Source organism: Tasmannia lanceolata, unplaced genomic scaffold, assembly GCF_043159265.1.
Source record: "Tasmannia lanceolata isolate RefF3 unplaced genomic scaffold, GAP_Taslan_0.1 ptg000026l, whole genome shotgun sequence".
Classification (NCBI taxonomy): domain Eukaryota; kingdom Viridiplantae; phylum Streptophyta; class Magnoliopsida; order Canellales; family Winteraceae; genus Tasmannia; species Tasmannia lanceolata.
In genome coordinates, this window is record NW_027518703.1 from 7,616,627 (window position 1) to 7,636,255 (window position 19,629).

A 19,629-nucleotide genomic window follows, 5' to 3' on the forward strand; every position below is an offset into this window, starting at 1 on the left:
TATTTTACTAGACTTGGCATCATTTTTTTTTTAAGATTTAAAGCGCCTCTGCACAGTGCCTTGGTCCCACAATTTCCAAATCCCACATTTGCTTTAAAAACACTGGATTGGCATCATAACTTTTAAATTGTAATATTCAAGTGTTTTATTATCCTCCACGCGTAGCGGAATGATCTGCACCGTTAGATCATGACTTATTGATGACGTGAAGCTATGCCTCCCTTATTCTAACCATCATCGCAGAGTCATGCCATGACTCTGATACACCTATGATCATTCTGATATGTACATCAATTTCCTTTGCGCGGGCAGTTAGGAGAAAGACACAACTGTGTCAAGGATCTTCGTAACAGTCAACCAATGAGAAATTATACGGTGTAAGGGCTTACAACAATAAGGTCTTTGTACGGTGGAAGTACCATCTTGATATCTGATCCAACAGCAGCTCCTCAAAAAGTGAGCTGCTGTTGGATCAAATATTAAGGGCGGTACCCCTACCGTATTGTTGTAAGCCCTTGCACCATATAAAATCTCGTCAAACAATATCCATTAATGAATATTTTCTTCTAACAAAGTAGCGTTTTTATATGGGGCTATGCGTGTGCAGCCAAAAAGTACATTGGCCCCCTCCATCGATAGGCCGTGCCCTGTAAATCTTCTCCGTAGGATGATCCTAACCTCCGATCTGTGGAGGTTTCTATACCATGCAGTTCATTTTACACTAGGATCATCCTACGAATAAGATTATTGGGGCCATTCAACAAAAAAACAGAATTTGGCAGGACCAACAAATGAATTATGTGGGCTCCATACAGGGCTACCCTATAAACTTAAGTCATTTATCCACCCCCTTTTCTTCGAGCCACCCCCTCTAGTGTATTTATGACTACTCTATTCACAGTATAAGGGTGTGTTCCGGGGAAGAAAAGGGGCAAATAATATCATTTCCCCAAAAATAAGGGTCCTTTTGTTCAAATACCAGACAGACATAGGAGGGCTGCTTAGTATAACCCTCACACAAGCATGTCTCTTGATATCATTTTTCTTTCACTTAAAATTTTAGCCACTCCCACTCACTCCGGAAGATCTAGGTGTTAAGAAAACAGATTTTTGAAGGCAATAGACTAAGAGGGGGAAATGGTGGATGGACAGTCCTCAAAAGTAAACAAACTATTCAAAGAAAATGAGACTCGAAGGACTTGAATCTTGTCGTTGCCTAGGCTTTTTTAAATACACCAACAGAGACAGAGAGTGTGAAATTATTAAAGGCATGCTCTCTATGATGTTTTTGAATTATTGAGTGCATAAATACTTAAAGTTGGAGAGTTCTTTTTTATACAGGTTGGTGCATGTGATGATGGTTGTCAAGGAGGGTCATGCAATGCCTGCTGACAACAAGGGTGTCGGTGGCACTTAGGGTTTCATGAGGACAAAGTTGAGTGGTGTGGGCCTTAAAAAAGAAAGAAGGAGAGGTGCCATCTATTTGGGCTCTTGGAGATTGAAGGTGACATGTTTGGTTGCTGAAGGCTGAAGTCCCAAGAGAAATCCAATCCACAAAAGTCTTCTATGGGAAAGTTATTTATGGTGTGGGAGAAGCATTAACCAAATCTTCAAACAAATGAGAATTTTTTAAAGGGATTTCGGGTTAGGTTTTATCTGGAATAAGCTCTTGCCCTGAACTATTGTCATGGATAACTCATCCTCAGTTGGTTTTATCTTCTGTTGGTTGACATTGTTTCTAACTTGGAAGTATTTATGTTCTCCGTTTGTTGACCCATTCGTCCTAGTATCATAGGCGACCGAACGGCCGCCCCCCTAATTACTAGACCGACCTGCTGTAATAATTCCATAAACACCTAGGGAAGATATGGCAAACAAATAAAGTAGCCCTATGTTCGGATGTGACAGTACCATACCATAATAAAAAGGTACAAGGGCCCGAGCGAGCAGACTTTACATAAATGTAGCCACTGGAGCCATTCTTTCTTGATTAGTTTATCCAACATTGTCGTATCCAAGAATTAGTTTATCCATTATTTGATTAATAAGGTCATATTTTTCTATAAAGAAATACAAATCAAATAGATCAATTTCACTATAAAACAAGCCCATGTCAGAGACTATGCTCGTAAAGAAGTTAATATTACAAGAATAGATCTATTAAAGTAAACCATTGCACTAAAAATTGTCTAGATTTTGATGAAAAAACAGTCATACTTGAAAAAATTGCATGCAATGTTAGGTAGGTAGTCTTCCATTGCTTACAGTGCGTGAGAGGGACATATGTAGGTAGTAAGTTAAGATAAGAGCTGTAACTAATGGGGACGTTTTTCAGTTTAAAACATCCCCACTAGCAAATGAGGATGATATTTATGTACCTTGATGAGTGTAGACCACGTAATATAAGGCCCCTTTCGTTTTGGAGAACTGCATTTGGCCCAATCTAGCACGGGTTTGGATGGAATTTAAAAGAAAAAGTGCTTTTAGGTGGAATTCATGAGAAGCGAAACATTCCCATCCCTGATTCCCCCATCCGTTTCCAGAATAGATGCAGTTCCAGAATGGTTACCGATGGCGATATAAAATGGTGGAGGATAAAAATTAGGCGTCCAATTTGGGTCAGGCTCAACCCAAACCTGGTAGGATCAGCCCGATTTTATTTTTATTTTTTGGCTCTATTCCTGTTTTTGAGTCGGACCCGGCACTATATGAAATATTGGGTAAATGTCGAGTAGGGTAAGGATTGAAAGAATTAAAGGCAGGTTGGGTTAGGGTTGACCTCACTTAATCTGAGGCTCAGGTTGGGTAGAGGTTTTGGGCCCTCGGGTTGGGCTAAAACTCATGTGACCATCTGCTACTTCATCTTTTAACCCATCTGAAACTGAATGTCTTCCAAGATGGGCTACCTATTTATAGTGTTCTGGTGTTGGGGCACTGTAAAACTAGAGATGCCACCAATGCCATGTTAGGCCTACATGTCCAAAAGTAAAAGTCAATCGAAAGAACCCCATATTTGACAATGCCCAAATTTAGGGATGGCAGATACCACTACCAGCACCCATATAACTCCCATAGGAAACAAAAAACAACCCAACTTCAGAAGTTAAAATTTGGAGAGGAGAAAAGATATCACCTGTAGCCAGACAAAAGACAAGAGTCAATAGAGCACCGGAGGGGCGAAAGGGTCCACCAATCAGTCAGAAATCAATCTTAAATCCATGGATTGGTCAGCATTGGTCTTGTCCCACCTCATGAGCTGGTTATATGGTGTTATATTTTCAAAAAATAAACCCAACGATAGGGGTATTATATTATTATCACTTTCCAGTCTCTAACTTTTATCATGCCATTTTCCTAAAATATAAAAGAAACCGGGATATATCCAGGGTAAAGCGGGCCCATATCAACGAAAACATGGACTTGAAAAAGGAAAAGAGAAGATAAGGAGCCTAAGCAAAAAACAGAAAGATGGCTATGCATTAACAAACCAACCAGAAGTATATCATAGGGTAGAAAAAATGGACTAAAAAAAGGGAAACGAGATGACGAGGAACCTAAACAATGCAAACAGTCACAATTTTTTGTTCTTTCTCTTTCTAAACAGAAGCCCATTTCCATTTCACACAAGCTTCAGACAAAACACCAAGGAAGAAAACCTGGAAATTCAGCACAGAACCACAAGATTCAAGGCCAGGTTCACAATAATAAGCACTTAGAAGAAGACTGATCCTTGAATCTTACCGCAATTCAAATGTGGAATTGCCACCCGTCCAACTGCAATGCTCTTCTCCAATCGATCGCAGCATGAGCAGGGCGTTATACAGCTGTAATGGATAAAACCATAGAAAAGGTAAGTAATCATGCAACGAAATAACTAAATTTATTCCTACAAACATCCAAAGATATAAAAAAAAGTGTAGCTAAGAACAATGCTAAGCCCCTGCTCGTTTTGGATTTTGAGAATTGATTTTGGGTCCAAAACTGATTATTGGACTCGTAATTAAATGCAATGTCGAGTCCAAAATTCAGTTTAAATCAATTCTCAAAATAAACAAATGAACTGGGCCTAGTGAATCCATAAGAAGCAAGTCAAGCATAACATATCCGTGATTAGTGGGGGCAAATGCACAAATGCACAAACTTAGCGGAACTGAAATGCCCAAACCCTATGCAGCTACAAGATTGGAGAACAAGGAACAAGGTAGCGGTAGAAGTGGATTTGATACAAACCGTACGTGGGAAAAAATCTACTTGGGGGCTCTCACTTTAAAAGACAGACTGACACATGGCACATCATAATTGTCTCAATACAATGTGACAAACAACATAAATAAACACGTAAGACACAAAAAAATGTTGCACCCCACAGTGACCTAATAGTAGTCTAGCAAAAACTAATAATAGAACGTATCTCAAACTGTGGACAATATGTGCTCTGAAGTTCGGATCCATCTCGATCAAAGCTAGGATATGTGTCATCAAGCCAAATGGAGGTGATGGTTGGCCACTGGCATCTCCGTCTATATTGTATCCTCAACATGTAGAAAGAATCATGGCTTGATTTAGGATGGTGGTTTCCAGAATCATGGCTTGATTTAGGTTGGTGGTTTCCAGAATCACGGCTTGATTTAGGTTGGTGGTTATGGAAACCACCCGCATTTCCTCTCTTCACATGGGAATAAGTTATTTTTGCCATTTCCGTCAAATCTGTGACACCAATGAGGCTTGAAAAACCAGTGAACAATGGTGCGGTTACCATCCCTGAAAACTGCTCTAATACTAGTTACGTCGAAGTCGTCAAGAGAGCAACCGCCAACCGTTGACATTAAGCTTAAGAGCGCCTTAAGGAGGGGATTTCCAACGGGGACAAGCTTTAAGTCTCGGAATTCTACCCATCATAATAGAACTCCAATTTCTAAGAATATCATCAACAGAATAGCCTCAAAACACCTAAGTAGTTAAATCCCAATTCGCAAAGTTGAGGCGGATATTCCAAGAAAACGGATCAAGAGAAAGCTGCATATCTTTGAAATTGTGATACCTCCTTCTAGGGGTGTAAACGAGCCGAGCCGAGCCGAGCTTGGCCAGGCTCGGCTCGGCTCGTTAAGCTCAAAAGCTCGGCTCGGGCTCGAACCAGGCTCGGGCTCGGCTCGGCTCGGTCAGGCTCGCGAGCAGCTCGCGAGCCTTACCGAGCTCGGGTTATATTATGTTCACACCCCTCATCTTCCCTGGACAGCCCTACTAGTGTAATTTGACTACTTTTTTTACACTATGGGGGGTGGTCCTAGTAACAAATGGGGTTCCAAAAATGAAATGACATATTTTGCCCCCCCCCCCCCCCCCCCGCCTTTCACTCCCTGGACAACCCTTTTAATGTATAAATTAATATATAATATATATATTTAAATATATTAAATTCTTAACGAGCCTTAACGAGCCGAGCCGAGCCTGGCCTAAATTGGGCTCGGCTCGTTAAGCTTAACGAGCCTGGCGATCGGCTCGGCTCGTTAAGGATTCGAGCCGAGCTTTTTTCGAGCCGAGCTTGAGCGAGCCTCCGAGCCCGAGCCAAAATTGACACCCTTACCTCCTTCCCTTCCAAATCTCCCAAATAACTACAAACATAGCCATTTTCCAAAGAATCACACCTGGTGCACCTAAACCACCGAAACACCAACTTTGCAAGAAGCTCAATAAGCTGTTTGCCGCCAACCACCAAACATTGAACCATTTATAGACCTAACTCCAAATGAGAGATTCCAGACTCCAATGAAGGAAAAGGTGGTCAATTGACTCCTCGCATTCCATGCACCTGGTACATCTGTTAGCCAAACTAAAATTTCAGTTCAACAGTCAGTCAAGAGTACGGACTTTCCTAGACATCTTTGTCAAGCAAAAAGTTTGGATGCATGACAGAATGGACCATCTCCAAATTAAATGCCATGAAATGGTAGCCTTCAATGGAGAGCCAGGGAAGCCATAAAAGGATTTAACCGAGAATATTCTCCTAGAGTTAGGACTCCATATGATAGTCCTACTGCAACTGCTAGATAAAAGTAAAACAATCTTCCAAGATAGAAATGAGGTTGACAAAAACGAGGAATTTCTGACTCTTTGATGTTCCTGTACCCCCACCCAATTGTAGCAACTGGAAACATGAGCATTCTTATGTCTAGCAATCTGATTGGCTCGAAAAAAGTATGGGACAAAGGACCCTCACCAAGCCAAGAATCACTCCAGAACCCCACTCTTTTCCCATCCCCAATTCTAAATCTAATATCTTGCATAAGATGCTACAGGATAGGACTTCCATACCGAGCCTCAACCTCTCAATCCCCCCATCCCCCCGGCGCGTCCCATATTTTCTTTTGATAACCCTCCACCAAGCGTGTACTTAATTATTAATTATCAGACATAGGTGTTTAGTGTTGTTAAGCCATTATGAGTGGCTGTTTTGCATATATGATAGTTTTCAAGTGTGTATTTGTGCTTATTCTAACATTTCGTGAAGTGTCATCTTAAAAGTCTATCATTTGCATATACGATAGTTTTCAAATGTGTATTTGTGCTTATTCTAACATTTCATGAAGTTTCATCTTAAAAGTCTATCATTTGCATGTCTTCATACATTTCCAAGATTTTACAAGATTTACACCAAAATTTCCAACCAAAACTGATGAAAGAGATCTACCATATTCCTAACAGGGTGAAACAGATATGGCCACAACCACAGATATGTGAGAAAATCCCATTTCCACCATGCACTTCTCTACCTGTGAAGAATTTAAAATGCGAACCCAGAATTCAAACAATTTTTCCAGTTTAAAAAAATTTAGAATTCAGTTTTTTTTAACTGACCCCAAGATAACATATGAAAAAATCCCAGGTTCATATAAGCTGGAAAACAGAACACTTACCAAGCATATCTTGAGACATTAAGCTGCCCAAAGTGCTCCAGAAAATAAGCTGGAGATCACAAAGGGCCGGGGGAAGTAGGCCTGCCATATTCAACATTAACATAACTGAGAAAATAGCAAAAGCAAGTTAAAAAACAGTAATTTGGTAGGCATAGAGATAACCAACCTTTAGCTGCTTATTCAAATACACCCAATCTTTATGTATGTACTTCAATGGCCAAAGTTCATTTCCGAGTATCTGCAAAAGCAGCTCACTCCATTCAGCAAATAAAGAAGCAATGAGCATGTGTGGAAAGGAGCAACAGAAGAAGTCCAACACTGATGTTCAAATGCCCTTCTTGAATTTTAAACTCGGTCAAGAGTTTTTGACTTGCCTGCGAGGCTTATTTTGCCTTTGCCCAAATTCATCGTTACCAAGCTCTGTAGAGAAGAATATTAAAAAAATCCAAGTAAAATTACAATGGCATGCAAGAAGAACAAAATCACTACCCACTAAGGCAAATGTACAAACTCAAGTTTTACCAGGTCTTTGAGGGGATTTCCACGCATTATTAGGTTTATTTGAACTTGTTTCTCTGCTGCATAAGAATTTAGCGATTAGATTCTCCGGAAATATTAAAATGAAACAATAACAGGATAGCAAGTAATTCATCAGACATGGGAATTGGATAGATAATGAACTCAAAACATTATGTACTTTATAAGAATGTGTCTATTTCTGACGTTGCTGCTCAGCAACTTTTGAAAATAATTACACCATGCGTGAATTGTAAATGAAAGAAGCAAGATAAAGCTATTGTGATGAAAGAAAAGCTTGAGTCCAAGTAACCTTACAATTAGAGCTCATGCATGGAAAACTAGTACAGGCTTTAATCTGGTCTGATACCAAATTAATGTGAAAATTCCAACAATAAGAAACACAGCCAAAATTAGAACAATCTTAAGAATTTAGAGCAATAACCTATTCAATCCAATTGCAAATCTAATCTTATTCTAAAAGAATTAGAGCCAGGAGAAAGAGACATCGATATCGTCACATCATACCACCAATTAGATGTAGCAGCAGAATATATTCAGCACAGAGCAATAGTGACAGGAGCTTTTTGAGGACACATTCAAAGAGAGAGAAAATCCATAACACTTCATTAACTCAAAAATGCCTGCCATACAACTACCTCTACTCGAAAAACACTCTAATCCAAGCATTAATACCAACCATTGATCAAGACGCTCACTCTACAAGCAAACCCATCTAATAAATAGCTATAAAAGATCCCCACCCACCTAGAATCAAAGATTAGATGTACATGAATTATGATGCTCATGTGTTTCCTAACCAGGTGGGGTGTCCAATAAGCAATGTTACAGATGTGAATCAGGAGCTCAGGGTACAATGTTAATGAAGTGATTCAGGAACTCATGATTAGACTTTATCTTACCGATATGATTGGAGGCGTTTTGAGAGAGGGGAACGTTGGAGAGAGGTATGCTCAAATAGTGAAAGAAAAGAAAAGATAGTGCAAGATTGGACACCCCCTCCAAGCGGTTACTTGAAACTCAACTTTGATGGATCCAGTTTTGGTCATCCCGGCCCGACCGGGATTGGAGGCATTTTGAGAAGTGATATAGGGGAGGTCCTTTGGGCGTATGCGGGTCCCATTGGTGTAGCGGACGCATTGGAAGTAATTCGATGGCTTAACAATTTGGTGAAACACCCGTGTCGTTTTGATAGATTGTTCGATGAGATAGGAGATTGGGTGAAGTCTTCCTCTATGGTCTTCCGTCATGTACAGCGATCCGCAAACTCGGTAGCGGATGGCTTAGCTAGAGAGCGTGTCTCATTGGAGGCTTTGGCTTTATATGATTCCCTCCCACCCCCCCCCCCCCCCCTGATTTTATCTTGTACTATTTTTATTTTTCTTCTTTTCCTTATCAGTTGCATTTGACCATCTCGATCCTTCTATTTTAATGATATTGTCTGCCATTTTCAAAAATCTTACCGATCTGATGGACGTGTCTTATTTCTCCTATTTTAGTATTTATATTACATTTTAGTTAAAGTAGATGTGAGGATGTCCACATCAATTCATGGCCCAATACACATCACTTAACCCCTTAAAATTCTCTTATATCCTTTTGGCCAATATACATCAGTTAACCCATCAAAAAAAATTTATATCCTATTGGCTAATATCATGGTCCTCCATAACCCACCCACCCACCCCCCCCCCCCCTCGCTTAAATCCCTTTCCTTTTACCCTTATTGACTAGCATTTGGGCCCACCACTTAAGCTAAAAAAAACCCTCCTTATAAAACACTAACACCCTCCCCTCCCAAAAAGCATGTGGAAATCAACAAAAGACCCCTCCCACCTGGAGAGGAGGCTACATCCCATCACACCTCGAGAGAGACAAGCACAAAAACACTTCAACTTCTCTCTTTCTCCCTCTATCTATCTCACACAAACACTCTCTCTATTCGATTTCTCCTTCTCTCTTTTCTCCCTTCTTCTCCCTCTCGACTTTCAACAGTTCTCCCTATTATTCTCCCTTCTCACATTCTTTCCAACTCTCATTCTCCTCTCTCTCTCTCTCTCTCTCTCTCTCTCTCTCTCTCACCTTCCTCCCCTCTTCTCCCTTCTCGACCTCCACCACCACTATCCCAAACCCCACTTCGACTTCTCTCTTTCTACCTCTCTATCTACTTGATATCTCACACAAACACTCTCTCTATTCGATTTCTCCTTCTCTCTATTCGATTTCTCCTTCTCTCTTTTCTCCCTCTCTTCTCCCTCTCGACTTTCAACACTTCTCCCTATTATTCTCCCTTCTCATATTCTTTCCAACTCTCTCTCTCTCTCTCTCTCTCTCTCTCTCACCTTCCTCCCCTCTTCTCCCTCTTGACCTCCACCACCACTATCCCAAACCCCACTTCTCTCTCTCTCTCTCTCTCTCTCTCTCTCTCTCTCTCTCTCTCTCTCTCTTCCCTTCACCTTCCTCCCCTCTTCTCCCTCTCAACTTCCATCACTTCTCTCCCTACCGTTCTCTCTTCTCTCATCCGTTTCACCTCCTTCTCTACCCTCTCTCACAACTCCCTCGTTGGGCTCATAAGCTGCCCCTTCTACTCCTCTCTCACTGTCCACGGTTGGGTTCATAAGTTGCCCCCTTCTACCCCTGTCTTTCTTCCTTTTTTATCTTGATTTCTATCTTAATCTTGATTTCCTTCTTGATCGTTATTTTCTATTCTTTTCTCTCTTTATCTTGGTTGTGAACAACCTTTCTTTCCCTCTCTCCAACTAGCACTCTTCTCCCTCTCAAACATTGCATGTAGCGGATTATCAAGGCACAAAGCCCGGCACGCCCTCCCAGAAAAGTAATCTACGAACCCCGAATTCGCTTCAATTTGGTATCAGAGTTAGGTCGCATCAATTTGGTATTAGAGCTAGGTTCACATCAGCCGACCCCAACTAGTTTGGGACAAAGGCTTAGTTGAGTTGAGTTGAGTTGAGCTAGGTTCACATCAGTTACCAAAGACTACAAATGGTGATATAAATTATAAATATTATGATGTTTAGCATTAAAGAATACACACGCCATACCAACAATGTATCCTTGTAGAATTGGCTGCATACATGAAAAAGAATGTACAGTGAGTGTCAATTGGAAGGAAATTTTCAAAAAAAAAAAATGTCAATTGGAAGGAAGTTTGCAAACCCATTAAAGCAGCTGGTCTTGGTATAAGGAAGGTAAAAGCGGTTAACCAAGCTCTACTAGGAAAATGGCCTTGGAGATATGGGGAGAAGTCCCAGTTATGGGCTAGAGTTATTGATAGCAAGTATGGGTCGGCTCCTGGTCACTGGGAATCATTGGACTCTTTAAAAAAGACAGGGGTGACTTTAGGGTGAGACATAATGAAATTTAAGTATAAGTTTTCAGAAGAGATTAGATTTAGAGCCTACTCTGGAGACAGGATCAAAATCTGCTTTGATAAGTGGTGTCCTTCCTCCCCTCCGAAGGATTCATTTCCTAAGCTTTTTACTTTGGCCATTTCTAAGGAGGCGTTGGTCAAGGACTATTTTGAGCACAGGGATTATCGGGTGATCTAGAATCCTATCTTCAGACGAAACTTCTTTGATTGGGAACTCAATACGATGACCCACTTTTTGGAAACGCTGGAAGGATGTTACATCAAGCCATCTGGGTCAGACAAAAGGATATGGATCTGAAACTCACCTAGCGAATTCTCTGTCAAATCATTCAATCTCAACCTTGTACCTTGCCCTGCTCCCTTCAAAGTTGCCAAAGTTTAAGGCATCCAAGCTCCACCTATGGTATGTACCTATAGTTGGGCTGCGATTATTATGGAAAGAATCCAAACAGTTGACTTCTTGAGAAACCGTGAGATGTTGACAGTGGATCATTGCGCTTTTTGTATTGAAGTTGGGAGACCGTGGATCACCTTCTTATGCACTGCAAAGTGGCTAATGGAGTTTGGAGTAGTATCCTATCTAGATTTGGGATCTCATGGGTCTTCCTTGCAAAGCTTATTGATTTGTTGGAAAGTTGGTCCATGGCTCCATTGAGAAAAAAAGAGAAGATTCTTTGGAAAGTATCCTTCCTAGCTACTATTTGGGTCTTAGGTAAAGAACGCAATGCGAGGGTATTTAAAGGATATTCTAAGAGAGAGCTAATCCTCTTCAATATGGTAATTGCCCTAAGTATCTCTTGGGTGAGGACTTTACCCCTCTTCCAATTTGTGTCAGCCCACGACCTTTGGTATGGTTGGAAAGAGATCTGCAATGACGTTAATCAGGCGTCAAAGGCTGTTCAAGTGAGCGGGTCTCTTAAGCTAAACTTCGATGGTTCTAGCTTAGGAAATCCGGGTCTTTCTGGTATTGTGGGGGGGGGTACATGGAAATGAAGCTGAAGTGTGAGTGGTGCATCAAGTTATCAAGCTTCTAGACAATTTTGACCTTAACAAAGTGGTGATCGAAGAGGACTCTCTTAATGTAATCAGATGGCTTAGGGGTTCCCACTCGTTTCCCTGGAGGTTTGCCGCTTTCTTTGACGAGATTCTTGATAGGCTGGGTGGCTACGGTATCTTTCATTCATATTCGACGGTTGGCCAATGAAGTTGCCGATAGACTTACTAGAGAGGGTATCGCTAGGACGGAATTGGAGTTGTTTGATTTCCTCCCTCCTTGACAGTTCTTCTTTTCTGTTTCTTTTGTGTTTCTACTTGTTTTCTCTCTTTTTTCTTGATTCCTTGTATAGACCTCCTCGGTCTCTTATTGGAATGAAATTTGCCATTCAAAAAAAAGCAAGTGCCAATTTGACTGTGCCTACCGTTTATAATATAACATAATTAGTTATAGTACATCATGTCAGAACAACTACACAAAGCCAAGATGAAGTTGTAAAACAAAAGAGACATGTATCAAAAAAAAAAAAAAAATGAACCAGGGATCATTTTCCATTTATTTTTAATTATATCATACAAAGAAAACTTATGATACTTGAATACCTGTATGAGTCCAAGGTTCAGTGTCAGACGTGATAAAATAGCAATGCTATTACAAAAATTTTCATGCCTTATTGAATTAACTATCATGCTTCAAACTCTCATTAAATATTGATCATGTAATCCTTGGAAATGCTTTAATTAGTAAATTATTAATTAAATCTTGCAAATGCTTTAATCAGTAAATTATTAATTCCTTTTCTGACATGATAAAATAGCAATGCTATTACGAAATTTGTCATGGCTTATTGAATTAACTATCATGCTTCAAACTCTCATTAAATATTGAGCATGTAATCCTTGGAAATGCTTAAATTAGTAAATTATTAATTAAATCTTGCAAATGCTTTAATCAGTAAATTATTAATTCCTTTTCCGAAGTTAAATCAAGGTAAATTTCTAATTTTTTATTTATATATGACTTATGTTGTGATATAGCATTCATGTATCCACATTCATGCCCAACTTTTTTTTTAAGTATCTTGTACCCTTACTCTCGGCATCACTATACATGTCCATATCGGCATCTAGCATCATAGGATAAAACTGAAAATCGTGAACCTCAAAGATGCTTTTCACTAGGTGAATTAAATAGGACAAATCATCAGAATTCTTAGATATGACACCTGCATGCATGTGTGTGTACGTTTAAACTATTTAGAAACTGCAGGAGTCAATCATCGACTTGCCCAAGTCGATCTGTTTTATTTTATCCTGGCCAAGTTCTCTTATGAGCCCGAGTTTGGCTCTATTGAGTCAATCAAAAAGTTGTCCAACCCACCCAAGTTAATGAAAATTTAACCACTTCAATCACTAACTTGCCTCACTCGACTCTCATTCACCGAGTTAGTGTTTTTAAGCACTGCCCAAATACACACATGGACATGCACACACGTGTATATGAGTTAGAGCTGCCCAGATACACACGGAAACGCACATGCGAACGCGCACACAAACACGAGCGCACAATCGTACACCATTTAATCAACATCCCATCCAGCACCATAAACACCATAAAATAGAAGTGTGAGCCATATAACCGAACACTTTGCTACAATGAAACAAAAAATTTAACAGCAGGAGATAGACTATAGAACATAAGACCCCAAATATTGGTCAAGATAGTGATGGAATACTGCTTACCTAGAGGCACCCATGGAAGATGTTTGTCCTGATGGAAGAGCATAATAACCACCATCCACAGATATATAGGGTGAACAATATGACGCTCCTAAAGCTCCAGCAGCACCAGCCAAGACCGGCACCCTGGACATAGAAAATATGGCATTATTGTTATAAGATTTGCCAGAAGTATGATGTGAAGAGAAAAAAAATCAAGCCTGAGCACAAAGCAGATTAATCACCAAGGGACATGTGAAACAGGTAAGAAACAAATAGTATCTTCCAATGAGCCAATCAACCATTCCTCAAAAATCTAAAATTCATGAGAAGATGTACACACTAGTAAAGGACATATATAGAAATAAGTTGCCAAACAGAATGGATGGAAAAAGGAGTTACTTCCTCAAGCATTAAAGGAACTCGAGTAAAAGAGGAGACGATCAGAAAATGAAAATAGCAAAAATCCAAAAACTAATAAGCGAACTAACTTACCAAGTCATTTCAGAATTACCAAAACCAAGTTGTGGTTGGGCAACATATCCAGGAAGTGCCATACCAACAGCAGGAACCCCAAGGCCACCATGATGCTGACCTCCAAATTGCATAACTGAGGATGCACACATGCAAAAATAAGAGTCACAACTAGAATAACTGAATTCATAATTAAGTAAAACTCTATAAACATTTATTTATTTAAGATGATGATTTTAACTTATGAACCTGAGAAGTGTTCTCTTATAAGAATATAAAGAATAAATCAGATGAATTTCAACTACAGCGATAGAATGGAACAGGTGAAAAAACCTGATAGAGAGGTTCACAGGAAGAAAGCAACAGGCAAAATGTAACATTTGATCATATTGATCAGATCAACTTGGTAACCAGAAGTAGAACTTGAGATTAAAAATAGATATAAATTGTTTTTGATGTGCTCCTACATCAGTATGATGATGTGACCAAAAACGTAGAGTATGAAAGATGTTGACGGGAACAAAAAAATATTACAGGAATGTAATCCCAGAAGCTTTACCTGGCAATAGTGCAGGAGTGCCAGGAAAATTTTTATCACCATGAGAAACACCCATAGCCCCTGTGGCTCCGATAACCTGGGCCCCGTTGTACAGAAAAGAGCCCATTCCATTTCCTTGAATACTGGGTTTTCCCTTTCCAACCAAAGCAAGCTTAGACTTACTTGATCCTGGTGGGGATTCCACATCCCCAACTTCAGATGAATTGGTTGATGGATGTTGAGGAGGAGGAGAAGAAGCCAGATTTCCACTGCCCAGACGCTGAACCAACTGCCGAGTAGAAGCTCGTAAAGCAGGCTGAACAGGACTCTGAGTTGACCTTTGCGGGACCACAGTTACTTGTGCCAGTGAAGAACCTCGATTGACGTGGTTAAGGGACGAGGTTGGCTGAAAATTAATCTGACTTGAGATACTTAAACCCTTTCCCCGAACCCTGGATTGAGGCAACTGCATTGTGCTGACAGGTGAAGAAGATCCCGAAGGCTGCAATTGCAAATTGGTCAATGATTTCCCAGAAATGGGACGAATAGAATCATCCATATAAAACCGATCCTTAACAACAGGATCAGCAATGTTTTTCCCTCGCAGCAAGGCACCAGAACGTGATGCGGAGATATTCTCCTCCAACAGCACAGAAGAAGAAACGTTCCTAATGATACTTCCAGTTTGCGCATCTTTTTTCTGTGTTACAGGGAAATCTTTACTGGAAGAAACTGAGGGATAAAATGGAGGGGAAGCAGAGCTCAAGCTTGAGGCAAAACCATTTTTGCGCGGGAGAACCGGCTCAGTCTGTACATTGGATGTGTGGGCAGATAATCTCCCTGAACTAGTATGTGACGTTGTGTCCACATATTTTCCATATCTGCATGAGCAATGTGTAGGAAAAAAAAAATAACGACAATGATACAACCAAATTACCAAAATAATAATAATAATAATAATAATAAAGGAAAAAAGAAAATCCTTGCATACTGTCTGTTTTGAGTTTCATAGTTCTCGCTGTTGTTCTTCACAGGAGGTTCATATCTTCTGGGACCTCTTCCCCTTACACCCTTAGCCGCATTTTTCTGTTTGTTTGTGTCATCATAACCTCTGGACCTGTTTCCTTTCACATACCCACGATCCAAACCTCGATTTTTGCCCCGACCTCTAAAATGACCTTTGGAAGTTCTCCTTTCCTGGGAATAAGAACAATTGTGAAGGAATTTTTTAGATGACAGTACATATAGGTTATAGAAACCCTTGTCAACTCTATATAATACATAGTTCTTTCCCTGCAGGTGCCTACATAAGAGAAAGAACCAAGAACAAAAAGCAGGGCTATCATGCAATCAAGAAAAGCTATGAAACAGTTCACCTCGTGATAGTGAGCATCTTGCAAATTCATCTCTTCAAACCTATCATGCACCCATGCCCGGTCATCTTTGGATTCCCACAACTTCCGCCCACCAGGAGTGCGCCTAAATGGGAGATAAAAACCAATTATCGAATATGAAATCTGATATAGTACATGTACGATGAACAAGACATAATGGCATAGAGAAAATAAGGAAATAAGGAAGGCTAAGATAACCATGTAAAATGCCAATTAAAACAGTATATTCCCTCCCTCACACTGAGAATCTAACAAGAATACAACATGTACAATAATATGTAGAAAATCGCACAACTATGCTTCACTAACTGAAGTCAACTTGGCTCGGCTCTGACATAAGGCCACAGGACTCCCCAACTCAGTATGCATTCATCTGATACTGAAGTAGTTGAATGTAAAGTGTTTGAATCCAACAAATTCCTAGGTTTCATACGACATTATCAAAGTCAAGTACAAGTTCCAAGCAAGAATGCAGATGCCAATGCGGTATCGCCACTGAACAGTCTTTTCGTATATCAAGAGAATGTAAATCTAATGCTTGCCAAAAGATAGCATATTCTTGACTTGCAAATAAGAACCACTTGATATGACCAGTCATAACTAACCTAGAATTGGCCAGCTAATTGCTGTAAATAGAGGTGGTAAGAACTTAAAACTCCTTATAAAGGGAAGGAGGGTACTTCATACTAAGTCTAAGGTAACAAATAGTGGATATATCAGGCCATTTTGCTAACAGCCAAACAATAACAATCTCCCAGAACAAAAAATCCAGTTATAACCTAACAGGACTAGGCATTACCGCATTTAGAGGTGTGAGAATATGAGAAGTGGAAGTTACTATTGAAGAAGACCATGCGTTACTTGACATTAAAGTTGGGACTTATGATTGTAGAGTTGTTGAAAACAACATGTAGAGCACCTCAAATTGAACATTAACTCCATGTACAGTTGTTAACATGATTTATGTGAGTCCATAAGCAACAATAGTATCCAAAAGTCACAGCTCAAAATTTTAAGTACCAGACGCTTCATTTAAAGAAAGGATAAATGAAATAGAACTCCAAGTTAGGAGTTAATACCACAAGCCCAAAAAAAGGGGGAAGGGGTGTGATGTTTACGGGAACAATGCAACTCAACTCAACTCAACTAAGCCTTTGTCCCAAACTAGTTGGGGTCGGCTAATGAATCCTTTAGAAAATTTTCATGAAGAAGGTGAAAGGATTTACGCGGCTAAAATTGACTACATCTACTCCTGACACTAGTTGGGTTCGTCTACATGAATCATTTATGGGAACAACTATCTAAAAAAAATGACACAAAGCAAATGTCAAGGAGCCCCGTTGTAGAATTCTCTTTCCCTTCCGGATGTTTTCTTAATGGTGTGTGCAATCAGCAATTCTGCACATATTCAACTTCCTCTAGTTTTTCTTTACCCCCTTCCATCTTCACATTTCATTGATTAAACCTGACGATAATGCATGCAAAGTATTCTAAAATGAAACACAAAAAAGATCGAACTTTCAACAAATCTAGCCAATAACTAAAAAATAAATAAAAAATGAAAGGACTGTTAACCGCCCCCAAAAAAAAAAAAATCAAAGATCACAATCATATAGAAAATTACCTATGCCGACCTCCCCCACTATCTCTAAACCGATCATCATGCATATAGAAAGCACCAGCTGTGGGCACTGCGAAAGGCTCACTCTCCTTCTTCTCCTCTTCCCCCTCATTCTCCCCACCAAAACCCTCAATCTCTCCACCAGATCTCCCCTCATCCCTACCAGATTCCGGCACCAAAGCCCGAACATCAATCTCTCCTCCGTCTTTATTATCTCCTCCTCCTCCTTCACTAACCCTATCCCTAAATTCCTCCTCTTCCTCTTCCTCTTCCTCTTCAATCTCTGATTCTTCTTGATATTCATAACCTGGCGCCCCACCCTGACCGTCCGATTCACCATCAGATCCGATCCCAACCCTAAGATCTATCCTCATTTGATTCTCCCTCTCCTCTCCCTCCCCTTCCTCATCATCACTCGCCTCCCTCCTACGCGTTGCCAACTGCAAAACCGCCTCCTCTGGATCGCTCTCATACTCCGCTTCTTCTCCCTCCACCGCCATTAATTCTTCCAAAACCCTAATTCAAGTCTTCGAATTTCTACAAGATTTTTTTTTTTTTCTTAACCCTAACACCGATCAGACGAATCGAAATCCAACCGAGGACGAGAAATAAAAGCCCTGGGTTTGTTAATTTTGACGGAAAAGGAAAGAAAAAAAAAATCTTTGAAATGAATTCCCACGCCTTGGTTTGGAAGGTTAGGGTTTTCCGATCTTTCTATCCGAGAAGGAAATTGCGAGATTTTTTTTCTCTTTCCTCGACTGAATCGTCTTTTGCTGAAACGGGGGACGAGTGGTTGCCGATGGTAAAAAGATTCTCTTCTCAAAAAGCTTTTAGATTCGAGTTACGTGTGAAAGTTTGATAGATTTGAGGCCGATGATAAATTCGCACCCCTCTAGGATAATTCGCACCACTTTGACGTTAAAAAAGCGTTAAAGTCTGCCGCATATTACATATCCTCCTTAATGAGATGCGAATTATCCTACAGGGGGTGCGAGTTCATCATTGCCCTAGATAATTTACCTTTTTCGAGGAATGCTAGAAACTTTCGGGTAAAGGAATTTCGCGGATAACTTTTGCATGAGGGAGCAGCCATACGGCCCATACCGCTTCACTTTTTAGCAGATTTTGTCTTATTCGTTTATTTATCTGATGTGGCTGTTCTCCTGTGCAGAAGTTGCCGCGAATTTGCTTTCAGCGAAATTTCCTACCAGATCTTTATGTTTTCTTTTTGGTTGGTGCTATTCTAAGTTTTCTAACTACTGTGGCGCAAAAAATTACGAGGGGCCCCACGTGGGTCATCCCAAGAAATGCTTGATTGGTCCTCTGTTACTTCTTATTGGACTAAAATAAGGTGGGTGGGACCCACAATAAATAATGGGTCTTCATGAGTCCAATTAGAAGTCCAATGGATATTAGAGAACATCAGAATCAGGAATCCGAATCGGCATCCTATTCAGATTCCTGATCTAATTTTAAAATGGAAATAAAATAAAATAAAAAATTATTCAAGAAATATTCAATTAAAATTTCCTTCTAAACTGGACGGGATCAGAATACCACCTCGGGAGGGGTGGTGTGGGAGAAAGATTCTGGCAAATTCCCAACTTTGATTCTTCCCCATTGTTAATTTTGCTCCCTGATTCTGTACATTTTTTAAACCAAACGCTAGAACTGGTGGAATCGGAATAGATTGCTGATTCCAGGGACAAATCCAAAGGCACCCTTTAGTACAAATGAGTAGAAATTTTTTCAAGCTATAGAGCTTCAGTCACTTGGGGACCTGAGCTTAATTTTGGCCCTATGGTTGAGCACTGTTTCAGCCTTTAAACAAGCTCACTATAACCTTGCCTAGTAATAAGGATCAGCTGCACTGTTACTGTATCATGCCTTCACTCTGATATGACTTTTGAGGTAGATGGAATTCAAGACTTGGATACGTGTTGAAAGATAGCTAAATCCTCTATATGTATGGGGCTGAAATAAATGTCTAATACCAAGGTTCTGAGAATTGTGCCACAACTTTGGTCAATCAAGAGACATGCAGTTAT

The 19,629-nt window shown here is 40.1% G+C and overlaps 1 protein-coding gene across 3 annotated transcripts; it reads right to left on the minus strand.

Moving 5' to 3' along the window:
• Window positions 1–3,450: 3,450 nt before the first annotated feature.
• LOC143858516 (protein MLN51 homolog) lies at window positions 3,451–18,360 on the minus strand. Of its 3 annotated transcripts, XM_077369159.1 has the most exons (13): window positions 17,585–18,360; window positions 15,943–16,045; window positions 15,558–15,763; window positions 14,588–15,447; window positions 14,050–14,164; window positions 13,579–13,701; window positions 7,437–7,492; window positions 7,289–7,334; window positions 7,081–7,152; window positions 6,915–6,995; window positions 6,689–6,770; window positions 3,742–3,824; window positions 3,451–3,656 (listed from the first exon to the last, which is right to left on the minus strand). In XM_077369159.1, exons 1-9 carry the CDS (start codon window positions 18,079–18,081, stop codon window positions 7,125–7,127), a joined length of 2,034 nt encoding a protein of 677 aa, XP_077225274.1. In that variant the 5' UTR covers window positions 18,082–18,360; the 3' UTR covers window positions 3,451–3,656; window positions 3,742–3,824; window positions 6,689–6,770; window positions 6,915–6,995; window positions 7,081–7,124. The 3 variants fall into 3 exon arrangements, with proteins under 3 accessions (XP_077225274.1, XP_077225275.1, XP_077225273.1); XM_077369160.1 differs by lacking the exon at window positions 6,689–6,770 and having other exon boundaries at window positions 7,437–7,489; XM_077369158.1 differs by lacking the exon at window positions 6,689–6,770.
• Window positions 18,361–19,629: the final 1,269 nt, after the last annotated feature.